At 38.1% G+C, this 13,099-nt stretch overlaps 1 protein-coding gene across 1 annotated transcript; it reads right to left on the reverse strand.

The window, feature by feature from the left end:
- Positions 1-715: 715 nt before the first annotated feature.
- Positions 716-12,683, reverse strand: NAA11 (N-alpha-acetyltransferase 11, NatA catalytic subunit). Its single transcript, XM_049632108.1, has 2 exons — positions 11,676-12,683; positions 716-4,464 (listed from the first exon to the last, which is right to left on the reverse strand). The coding sequence occupies exon 1, from the start codon at positions 12,381-12,383 to the stop codon at positions 11,688-11,690; it is 696 nt and encodes a 231-aa protein (XP_049488065.1). The 5' UTR covers positions 12,384-12,683; the 3' UTR covers positions 716-4,464; positions 11,676-11,687.
- Between the last annotated feature and the right edge of the window lie 416 nt (positions 12,684-13,099).

The raw sequence follows: 13,099 nt of genomic DNA on the forward strand, positions 1-13,099 counted from the left end.
CTTTGGACTCTGAAGTCTGTGATTTCCCACTCTATTAAACCACTTCTTGCAAAAATTGCTCAACTTGCTAAAGACTATGTTCTCTAGGTAAGCTTTTATGATATGCAGTGGAGGTGATGACCCTGCTCCCAAAGTGCAAAATCTATCTTAATTTTGTGTAGGAAAGCAATTTATGTATGATTTACAATGAAAGGACTTCCCTCCCCCAGAAATTCACAAAATGTAATTCCTATGTCCATATAAGGAAACATGGCGTTTAAATAACCCTTCAAGTGTGCTTCAAGGAAATGAACTGTATCTTTTAAGATTTCAAAGAAGCATTCAGGTCTAGAAAAAAGTATAAAGAAGGACCTTGCTAATAAGTCACTTGGTCTGTTTCACTGGTTTTTGGCTGGGTACCGTTAATACAAATTCTAACTCAGAACACCCAAATGATGATGGGATAGGAGGAGTTAATGAAACATGAATAGAAGGCCATGTGGTTCCACACTGGCCTGGTATCTGGTTCTTAACTGGACATTGCATTATTTGAGCTTTTGGTTCTAGAAACAAGAACATTCCAATGTGATTTGTGAGTGTTCTTATTCTTCAAGCTTGTTCTGTACACCACAATTGCTAAATTGTAACTACTGTTTGCTTTACAAGAACTTGGGAGAAAAAACACAGGATAAAACTATGTTAACGTGCTAGGTAAAGGAAAGGGATGTGGGTGGATTTGGGAAAGGATGGGGTGGCAAGTCATGACCAAAACAAGGATGTCCTCAAAATAACATGCATAATATAATCACATTTATGTAAAATACATGAATAATCATATAGATGTATTAAATGATCACACGTATGTAAAATTCTGTGTTTGTATATTTTATTTTTTAATTAATGGACTATTTCAGAGCAGTTTGGGGTTTACAGAAAAATAACCAGAATATACAGAGTTCTCATATACCACCTCAACTATCCCCATATATGTTTTATTAGAAACAAAAATTTGTTGTATCTTCTCTTTTTTTTGCCACTTTTGACAAATGAATTAAAATCTGGGGAGTATCACCATGGAAAAAAAAATGCCCTTAAAATTACCTTTATGAGGACTTCAATACCTTGTACTGGTCAGTGATTTTCAGATGGCAGAATGCGAAACAATCTGAGCTGGAGTCAGAGAAATTACATCTTAACATAGCACCTGGGTGACTTTGATGCATAGGTTGAAAACTCCTGGGCCAGAAATTCTCATCCCTGGACAGAAAACTCTCTTGAAAGTGCTTCCCACACCACCTCCACATAAAGGTCTGATGTCTGATGCTCCAATTTAAAACAAAACAAAAGCTTGTGTTCATTTTCAAATTCTGTGTCAGATGTCAGCATGGAAAAAATTATTAGTGTGTGGAGCAGTCTATGGACCAAAGAACACAATAAATTGAGTGACAGTGGAAAGTGAATTTTTTAAAAATCTCATATACTGTTTACTTGTTTGGACATCAAAGGTGAGGAAATATTAACGTATCAAAACTCTCTAATAAATGATGCAATGCCAATTATTATCAACACATTTTGTGTACTGTGTATATACACTTTTTTGGTGTACACGTTTTGATGAAATATATCTGGAATTTTTATTGAAATTATTAGGCTGTCAATGTAATGTAACAAAATTCCAAAGACAAATCGGACTTATGTGACTGTGTATTTCAGAATGGGATTCTGAATTAGTGTCTAATCCAAACTGACCCAAGGGCCAGTCACAGGTGTTCTGAACTCAGTTCCAAAGTGGGAGATGAGCTTTAAGACCCTCACTAGGCAAAGTGTGGTTCCTAGACCAGCAAGATCAGTGTTGTCTAGGAACTAATTAGAAATGCAGACACTCAGCCCCCACCCCAGACCCACTGAAACAAAAATCCGCAGTTTTAACATGATCCCCGAGAGGATTCATCTGCAAGTAAAAATTTAAGAAAACTTCCCTTCAGCTATTTCAGAGTCCTGATCCTTTCCAGATTTTCCCAGCTTTGAACTAACTTCCAGCACAACTCCCTACTTTTCTAACACATCCACACACCCCATTACTTTTATTTTAGATGAGCATCTCCTGCCCCTCGTTCTCATTTTCAAAGGGAAAATCATACAGATTTGAACTAGGTAACTCACAGGCTTCATTCGCAAGTTTCTCTCTTTTGGCCAAAGAAAACTTTTCATCTTGAGAATTAATATTTCTGAATAATTTTCTGACAGACCTGAGCCCATCCAGTAGGTTCTTCCAAGTAAAGGAGAGAGTGTGGGCCATTCTCTCCAGCTAGTACAACAGTGCTCACCATTAACTACCCTACATCCTTGCTTCAAAGTCTTGCTGATGACTTTCCAGGATTGTATTTAAGTAAAAAGAAGTCAGCCCATTTAAAAAACGACAAAACTTTGTTCTACGCGAAGAACAATGTTATTACAAACAGAAGTGTCACAGGTTCCCTCCATTTCAGTGTTCCAGAAAGCTGCTGCCGCTGCTAAATCACCATTATTACTCTGGAACCGCTTGGGAACATGCTAATTTACATCCAAAGCAATATTAGTATTATTGTTTATTTTAGTTTCATTATCTACATAGGCACAGTCCAAACTAGGTAGTTGCTATAATTCTGCCTTCTTTTGGTAGGAGACTGGGAAAAAGGATATAATGGTAACAAAGAAAAGCAGCCAATAGTTTTAGTAAATAACACTGCAAAACTCAGATATCATTTCTTATTTTCCAATTACTCCAATTCCTATCATCAAGTTCATACAGACAGTAATGTGCCTGGTGCTGGAGAGAAATCATTCAGGTAAGCTGAGGCTACTCCTTCTGTTTCTCCATCTGCTAAGCTGTTAACACGAAGACATATTGACAAGGGCTCAAGGAAAACATGGAATATTTCATCAGTAAGATTATGCTGCCCTAGAGACAGATGTTAGAAAGCTGCAATATTTAAAAATAAAGAGATAAACACATGCTTGAGGGGAAGGAATAGTTTTAGAGCTGGGAGAGAAAATTAAAAAGAAAAAAAGGAAAAATGGAAAGATAGATGAGAGGTTTGTATTACCACAGGAAACAGCAAATCCTTATTGTGTAGGGAAAAAACTTTTATATGCCTCAGGCAATCATTTACTATTAGGTAAGCATTCTTAGAGTGCATTGGGGCAGATTTGTAAGAAGTGCTTAGCAGGGCTGATTATGATTACAGAGAACAGATTTATTTCTTGTCATCAGATGGTTAATGTCAAGGATTTGACCTAAAACCATATACACCGGTTTTCATAAAAATTTAAACATAGGAAATGTTATATACTATGGTAATTCACATTCAGGGATATAAGAGCTACGTTAAGTAATGGTAACTCTGTATTTATCTGGTGACTTATACTGCAGAGGTCAAAGTACTTTGTCTTCACTTATTTTTACTGGAGAAAAAGAGTAAAACAGAATTATAGCGGTGGATTATATACAGATATTTACAAATGACATAGAGTTGCCATGGATCAAGTCAACAGAACATTTTAAACCATAGATTTTCTTTTATTGCTATAGTTTTCACACTTTTATAAATAAAATGCAAAGAGTGGTAATAGGAAAGTGAAAGGAAGTTTGGCCTTGAATTCAAATCGACTCAGGTTCAGATCCTAGATATTTACTTTGCTTCTTTGAGTTTCAGTTTCCTCATCTATAAAACAGGAATAATAAGCCTACCTTGTAAGGTTGCTGAGAAAATTAAATATGTCATTAATAAGAATCCTAGCATTGCCTGAATATCATTGGCACGCAGTAAATGGCAAGTTACGTCCTTAACAAGAAAACCAAATTGACACAAACAAGGAGATCAGATATTACAATTTAATTACTGGTTGTCCTTTTCTTAAAATCTCCAAGTTCTGATTACATTGTAGAGGCTCTTGCTCATGACTTTCTCCCACTGGAAAGGAGAATACCTCCTCAAGAAAGGGAAGGGTATGACAGAGGATGAGTTCCCAGAGAAAAGAAGAGAAAACAGAATACTTCTTACAGCAAAGAGGAAGAAAGAAGAGGAAAGGGGCACAAGGTCTGACTTGATGGTTCTGACAGCCCCCTCAAGGATGAGAACCCAGATAAATAATGGCAAAAACTGAAAGCAGAGGGGCTTCCTGTTTAGCATTCCAGGAAAAGGCAACCTTGCCAGACAACCACACCCAGCACAGGACTACAACAAACAGAGTAAAATGGCGGCATGGTGTGAGGAGGCCAAAGAAGGTTCTGTGATGGGAGGCCTCAAACTTTCTTGGCTCTTGTGCAGGAGGCTCTGGTATCCAGGTGTTCCTTTATAATCGCAGTGAGATATGTGGAAGGTTGTTGAGAGTGAGAAGCCATTGGGGTCACTGTGAGATGACCCCAGAAAAGGTGCTGCAGAGCATATAGGCTGAGCCAGGGCTCAGAGGGCAGGCGTGGCTGAGACACGAGGAACTGCAATGCTGTTGAGAAGTGAGAAGAGAGCAGGTGAGCAAGAGAAGGCTACAGGTTTTAACCACTCTAAAAGAAAAAAATACTGGCTTTAGCAGCAGACCAATAAGGTACCAGTAGCCCGTTTAGACTAGATCTATCTCTGTGGATGCCAGTGAGAATTTAGATGACAGCACAAAGATCCACACAGGGATCTGGGGCTCTCTCCCCTCTCAGCCATGAGGACACATGAACTTTTCCTGACACCTAAAAGCCACTTCTTCCAGGAGAACGGGGAGGAGGGAGAACACTGAAACACCCTGCAAAATCCTATTTTAAACCTAAAGAAACCAAGATGCTTTTTCTTGGCATCTTCAAATTCTAGCCCATCCTACTCCACTCAAAAAGAAGTTTATTTCAATTCTTAAGAAAGGAGGGGCCTTTTTTAGCTCTTGATAAGCTGGATACAATGTGTTTGATTCTATAAGTCACATTTTCTCTCTGTGAGGCCTGGAGATGAAACCAAAATATCCATTATGTCTCTTTATTCATAACCTAAAGGTGTCCTAATTATATTAGGTAATAGGAAGTAGTACCTTTTATACCTTTTCCCTACTTTCCTTTTTAAAATTACTGCAGAGGTAATTTGGGAGTTTCCTTCCTTCCTTCCTTCAATGAATATTTACTGAGTACCTACCATGAATGAATAATGTGCCAAGAGTTTAGGAAACAAAGATAAATGAGACATGGACCCTATCCTTAGTAAGGTAGAAAGGTGTATAGGATATGTGAACGGAATACATAAGTTAAAGAAAAGCTAGTCGAGTATTGCTGCCCATTGCTGAACGGCTGCCAACAAAACAACAGGACGTTACAACAGGAAAGGTGCATTTTTCTCGTCTGTAAAATAAAAATAAGAACATAAAGGCTAGGATGCACAGAGAAGTTAAAAAGCATTTTGTTTTCCACAAAATCATACTTACAGAAAAGTCAGTTTCTAGAATAACAATAGTAACTCAAGTTGCAGGACAGTCAGAGGCACACAATACAAAGATCTTATTTTTTTTTAAGTGTATTTACTGTAATAGAAAAATAATAAGATGTGAGAGAATGGGTCAGAAAGACTATTATCATTACCTTTTTCAATGTGTTTCAAATAGAATTAAGATAGGCATGCAAAGGTAGTTATACAAAAAACCAAATATTACATAGTTGTTTTAATTTTCTCAGTAAGTACTGCTTGATCATTTTAAGAAGTTAAAATTTAAAAGTCAAATAACGAAATAATAAATGCCGTAGGGTAGTTTGCTGTTTAATGGTACAGACATTTTTTATAATGATTCTTTTTAAAATATGAATATTAAAGCCCTGAATTGAGCTTATTAAAGTTCAAATTTTTACATATCCAGATTTCTTAAAGGTGGGCAATGGAAGCCTGAGAAATATTTTAATTATTAACAAGATTTTATGAACACAAAACAGAACTTATGCTTTACTTTTATGGTTTGCTTAAAGAAAGAAAAAAAAAAACCTATGGTGTTTTGAGGATATTAGTCCATAGAAAAGCATTGCAGAATGTTTTCATTCTGCATTTTGCGTTTGTTCCTCTGGTTCCTAGACCACTGCCATTCACATATCATCTCTTCCTTGTATCTTTTACCATAAAGCCCATTAGAATTTATATACTGGAGCACAGATAGAGTACAGAATTTAGGAAAAACCTCTGCTTTTATCAGTTACCCCTGACAAAGTTGGTATTTCATTCACCCTAAATATACATCATTCACTGACTGAAAAGTGACATTGTTAGAGATTATAAATAATTCAACAAATTGTATCTATCTGATTAGTATTTCAAAAACAATGTTTTATCTCTTCCCAACCCCCTCTTTATCTTCATAGAGTGCATTTGCATTGAAATCTATGGTTTCTGGCATATCTGGGGTAAGGTTATACTAGGAATTTACCAGACCTGTCAGTCTCTAACTTTCTTCCATATTTCATTATATCATTCCAGTTATAATTAGTTGTCTGGTAAAATTAAGAACAGTCTATTTCAGTGAATGCTCATGTGAACATTTAACAACTTTTTGTTAGGATGACAGCTTAGCGACAGAAAGAATAAACCAGAAAGGAGAGTCGCTGAAGTAACCCTGGCTAACTCAGTATTGCCAAGTCAATGGAAAATTTTGAGATTTTTGTGTTTTTTTTTCTTTTTTGTTATTAATCATCAAGCACATATTTCTTGTCAGGAGATAAGCATCAGCTTGATGGCATTCCTGCCTCAACTAGCATGTTTTGAACTGACCTGTCTTCATTGCTATGGCTCCCTAGAAACTTTGCTGTTGATTAGCATTGATTCAGCTGAATGCTTTGACATTCAGCTTGTCAGTGAAAGCTATTTTAATCATCAAGATGCATCTCCCTTCCAAGATTGCAAACTGTTGCTGCTCATACACAACAGTCTATCATTTGATTACTGTGGAAAAGGAAAGAGGTTGAATGGTTCCTATTACTACAGATTATATTAAGAGCTAAAATTTACAGAATATTTGTATGTGAGGTATTGTGCTAAGCAATTTACAGGAACTGTCTCATTTAATCCGTACCATCACGGAATCTCACTACCGTGGTTTGCGTCCCTGTTCTCCACTTATCATCTGTAAGACATGCAGCCCTCATCTATAAAATGGAGTAATAGTACCTACTTCTGGGGATGTTATGAAGATTAAATGAGAGCATTCACAGACACTCCCTAGAATAGTATCTACAACATAGTGAGTTCTCATATTTTTAGCAGTAATTTTTATTACTTTGTACATGAAGACATTCAGTCTCCTTTACCAATTGCCCTATTCACCATCACTTCTAACTTTAACCATCTCTGTTGCCTAGACCCAACGGAGGAGATAAAGGAAAATGGAAAGTTATTCTTTCAGGACTTTATTCCGTAGGTGTTTGAACTCCACCTCCACAAGAGGGTGTGCCATAACTGTGGCAGGATAATTAACCTTTAAATTTTTTTCTTCCTGTTCTTTCTGTCCTCACAGGCTTTTCCCATTCAGACAACTAAGTGTATATACTAGTGTGACCCTGTTGAGTAGGATGATAACTGAGATTTTAGGCAGTTTAAGGGATCTCAGAATAGAAGGGGCATTTCTTCCAGGCTTTAATGAGAGGCATAAAGGCAGCAAGGTGGCAGAATCCCAGTTTCCCACGCCCAAGTTTGTACAAGAGCAGAAAACATGTGTCACGCGACTAAGCAGGTAGCACTGGGTGGCCTCAAGAGTTCCCTGGGCCACATTTTGGAGAGGGAGCAGCAGAATGTTCCCAAGCTCTGCGGGGAAGCAGAATTTCTGATACTCCACAGCACCACTAGGATGTTTCCCACTGTTGCAGAAACTATGCTGTCTCATTACCAGAAGTCATTATTTTTCCTTCTGGGCACACAGCTAAACTACATTTCCTAGCTTCCCCTGCAGTTAGTTAGAAAAGTGGTACAGACTTTTAAAACCTACATAAACCTCTGTGTAAATTCTCTTCCCCTATCTGCAAGCTGAATGTGTGTAAACCCGTAGTGGACACATGATTCTAGAAAATGGCAGAGTCACTGAATCAGGGGTTCTTAATCTGAGATTTAATAATAGAATTTAGGAGATGATGACCTTGGATCTGGAACAAAAAAAACCCCTGTATTTTCATTAACCTTTAACGAAATTTAGCATTTCCTTCTATTATGAATGTAGGTACCAATGCATAGCAGTACCAGCATTACGTGTGGCTTTGTCACCGACCAGAACACCTAAACCGTAGGTATTTTTGAATTATATTACAGCTGTTGAAGGTATCTCAAAATATCATCTACAACTAAACTCTCATTGAAATAACAGTAATGAGACCCACTGCTTGATATTTAAATTTCATATGGGAATAAATTTATTTAAACAGAGTTTGCTAACTGTATTTCAATAAAAATGGTTTCCTTTGAAATCCCATATAATTTGTATGTCTTTAAAAAACAGTTTTATTAGAAGGGATCCCTAGGCTTCACCAGATTGCCAAAGGAGGCTATGGAACAAAAAAAGTTACGAACAATTGTTCTAGATGGATTCCTGAATAACTTTACGGTTATTCAGGAGTCCCTTTTTTCCTCTCCCTTTCATATCCCAATCGCACTGATGACCTACATTGGACTAAGATGTGAGAAATAAGCCGGTATTCTGTTAACTTACTGAGACTGCAGGTTATTATTTTTTAGAACAGTTAGCCTATGTAGACTAATCCTTGTGCTACGAAAACGGTCCAAACATGACAGAGAGTGTAGAGACCTTAAGAGGCCTCTGGGTAGAAAGGACTTTGAAGTATATAGTGAGGACCAAAGATTGATGGGGTCCATGAAGATGATTCAGCAAATATCAACTTAGAAGGATAATGATGCCAAGTGCAGGAAACATCTCCTTGAACTTAGAAATAAAGTTTAGTAACAGTAACATAAAGAAACATTTCAGTTATGCCTGAATTTGGACCCTGAGATTTATAATTGTCACACAATAATTTTCTTATTTCATATTTATTTTTTCTTGTCCCCTATTAGGGTGACAGTCATTTTTGTTTCTCATAGTAACTACTTTTGAATTCATCAAACTATATACATATAAATATAAATGTAAATATATGTAATAAAAATCTAAATAACATGAAAATTAAAAAAATATAAATCCTTTATATATGAATATATATAATTTATTTTTTTAAAGCTATCTTCAACTAGCTCTGTTCCACTTAAAATCCTTCTTAGCTGCAGGGTAACAAGTGAAGAGAAGCCAGTACCACAAAGATGAGATCAATATTCTATAAGTCCTTCTATACAGGAATTTTAAAATTGGTAATTTTTTAAAAGGCTTGTTGAATTAGATAGTCTTGACAGAACCCTTCAGAGGGTTTTTTTCCCCCTGATTTTAAGTATTTATTTTAATTGCAGTTAGTTCACATACAGTGTTATAAGAGTTTCATGTACACAGTATAGCAATTCAACACTTCATTACATCACCCGGTGCTCATTATGCCAAGTGCACTCCTTAATCTCCATCACTTATTTAACCAAACCCCCACCTCCTTCAGGGTTCTTAAGGCAGATAAAAATCTGACAACACTTCTCTTAAGAAATTAAGTTTTGTTTAATTTTACCTTCCCTTTTAGACTGTTTTGCTGCCTTTATCTTTTTTTTTTATTTTTTTAAAATTTTTTTTTCAACGTTTATTTTATTTTTGGGACAGAGAGAGACAGAGCATGAACGGGGGAGGGACAGAGAGAGAGGGAGACACAGAATCGGAAACAGGCTCCAGGCTCCGAGCCATCAGCCCAGAGCCCGACGCGGGGCTCGAACTCACGGACCGTGAGATCGTGACCTGGCTGAAGTCGGACGCTTAACCGACTGCGCCACCCAGGTGCCCCTTTGCTGCCTTTATCTTAACCTTAGACTAAATGAATCAGTCATTTTGAAACATTCAGGTTGTTAAAAGCCAGATGCAAAGACTCCTCTGAGGACAGACTCTTTTTTAAACAAATTTTTATAACCTATGGAACCACATGAATGAAAATAAAATAGGGTTAGTGTGCAATACAGTTTGGGTTTCAGCATTAAAATGTGTAAAAAAATAGAATGCATTTATTTTTAAGTGTTATGGGATATAAACATCAACCTGTCCAGATCACAATTGTATAACAACCCCAAGCCTCATGCCCTGGCAAGTAAAAATTTTTATGGATGAGTAAATCAAACAGCATTTATTTTAACTATATGTAATGTCTATCACTCATGACTGGGCTTTGTTATGAGAAAGTTGCCCTTTTCACATGTAAGGGTAAGGTGACTGTGTTTAGAATTTAAAGCTTCTACACTGACAGTAGCTCACTGATCTTTGAAATTCTTAGGGTGTTAGAAAGTTCCTGAGGGAAATGAAATAGTCTTTTAAAACTACTTTTTAGTGGCTGCTTTGTATTAGTACTAACGTGTATTAGAAAGTATAATAATTTTGGTTCTTTGAAATTTTTATGTCAATTTTCACACATTCGAAAGAGTAAAGAATAGCACAATGAACCCCTCAAGTACCTATTGGCAACCTCAAGAATGATCATATGTTGCCGTTCTTATTTTATACATTTCTTGCCCCCCAACTTTTTTCCTCTTTATTTTTTTTTTTTTGCTGGAATATTTTAAAGTAGATCTGAGACCTCCTATTCTTTCACTTCAAATTATTTCAGTATGTATCTCTAACAGATGAAGACTTAAAAAAATACAATACCAGTTAGCTCACCAAACAAAATCATTGACCATTCCTTAATAACACAGCCCGTGTTCAAATTTTGCTTGGTTGTCTCAAAATGTCTTGTATTTGACTTGTTTAAATCAGGACCCAAACAATGTCCACAACAGTAGCATTTGGTTAATATATTTTAACAAATTCCTCCTCCCTTTTAAAAAATGACATTTTGTTTATTGGAGAAACCAGGTCATTTGTTCTGTAAAAATTGTCTCACTCTGGATTTGGCTGATTGCATCATGGCAAGGTTTAATGTCCCTTTTTTTTTTTTCTTTCTTATAAAAATGATAGTTAGATCTAAAGCCTTGTTTGTATTCAAGATTAATGTCACACACACATGCTCACACATAAAATTTTCTTTGGGCAAGAATATTTCACAGGTATTACTGTGTACTTAGTATTGCGTTAGGAGACATATGACATTTGCCAGGCACTCTTTTGGTGATGTTATACTTGCCCAGTGACTTCAAGCGTTGTCAGTCTGATTCATAATGACAAAGTGGCTTCAACTTTCACCTAATAGTGTTAGCCACTGATGACAGTGGGCTAGATCTATTATTTCATCAAGAGTTGCAAAATAGTGATTTTATAGTCCTATTATTCATTCTGCATTTATTAGCTGTAATTCCATAAAGAAGAAATTTCTTCCACCAACTATGTGGACACCCTGAAATATAATTCACACCAAAAAAGCAGGGAAAATGTTGGTTTCTTTTACTGAATTTAATCTACTTTTAGTGTATGAATGGGAGTCCTATTAACTTCCAGTAGTGAGCAATGAGTTTGCTCTAACCCAGTCTATACTCTTCCTCAAGGTCACCAGGTGGTCCAGCAGGACTGGGATGCGATGGGGTAGGATGGGATGGGGCAGGCCACAGTATTTAGGGTAGCAAGGGATTGGATCAGGGAAAACAGAATACCTTAAGCAGGTTCTAGGAGGTAGACTCTGAATCTTCTGAGCTGTTCTGGGCATCGGTGCTCTCCGTGGACTCGCTGGGTTCCTTGTGGTCATTGCTACTATCATCAGCGGCCGGGATCTTCTCCTCCTCACCATCCTCTTCAGAACTAGGAAGTGTGCTTCCCTGGGTTTCCTGGTTTTCCTTGGAGCCCAGCACCACGTACCTGCCCTTCCCCTGCAGCTCTGGCTGCCTTCTCAGCTCATTGGCCATGTGCGAGAGATCCCTCTTCATAGCACAAGCATCTTCCCCATCTGCATAGTATTTGGGTTCCACCTCACTAACCTGGAAGTTGAGGGTGTTAGAATAGAGGTGCAAGGCTGCTCGGTTACTCTTCCTGACGTGCAGGGACACGTACTTGGCGCTAAAGTTCTCGATCATGGCCCGGGAGGCCTGCTCCATCAGCTTCTGGGCCAGGCCGAGGCGCCGGTGCGATCGCTTCACAGCCAGTGAGGTGATATGTCCATGGGGGACATCATCTGGGTCCTCCTCCATTTTGGCCAGGACATAGCCCACAATCTTCCCGTCCTCGTCCTCAGCAATGTAAGAAAGCTGGGGCCAGGAAAGGCCGTGGTAGAAATAGTATTTCATCTGGTAGTTCTCGGGAAGGCAAAGAAGGTTGCAGTGTTGCATGTTAATCAGGTCGTCTGGCCGAGCATTGCGGATGTTCATAATGGCGGCGGGTAGCAAATGGGAGTTAGATGGTGGTCACCGAAAAGAGGCTGCCACCAAGCGCAAGAGTCACTTTTTGCCTCAAGGACTTGAGTCCAGGGAGCCGAAGTCGTAGGACTGGACGACACGGACGCTGGCTGTCGGGAAGGCAGGACACCCTGGAGACGGAAGGGGCGGTGCTAAGACGCGGCTTTCGAAGTGCGCCACCTAGTCCCAGCCAATGAGGTTTTCACGTTATATTCCTGATGCGCACGCAAGGCTTAGGGGGTGGGGATGTGCAGTTTATTAGGATCTCCTTGGTTTTAAAATGCAACGTTTGGACTGTTGCTGCCACTATTCTTTTATTTGTTTCAATTTTCAATTTCTTCTTTTGGATACATATGGGTAAACTTTGACGAACTGAATAAATCCGTATAACCAGAATATAGATCGAGAACCAGAACATTGCACACACCCCAGAAATACCCACTCAGATCCCCTTCCAGTACTCTGATCCAGTGTCCCAAAAGTAACCATCACCTAGATTACTAACAGTTTCTGTATAAATGGAATCATGGCGCATACACCCTTTTTGTGTTGAGGTACCCCCTCCCTGCCCAACGTATACTTGTTTCAGCTACTTGTGTGTAGTTGGGAGTTTTTCATATTCTTTCCTGTCTGATATTCCATTGCCTAAATATATCACCTCTACCGTTGATGACAGTTTGTGTTATTTC

The sequence above is a fragment of the Panthera uncia genome, chromosome B1, assembly GCF_023721935.1.
Source record: "Panthera uncia isolate 11264 chromosome B1, Puncia_PCG_1.0, whole genome shotgun sequence".
NCBI lineage: Eukaryota > Metazoa > Chordata > Mammalia > Carnivora > Felidae > Panthera > Panthera uncia.

Coding starts and splice junctions, on each gene's coding strand:
- NAA11 (XM_049632108.1), bottom strand. CDS start 12,383: ATGAACATCCGCAATGCTCGGCCAGACGACCTGATTAACATGCAACAC.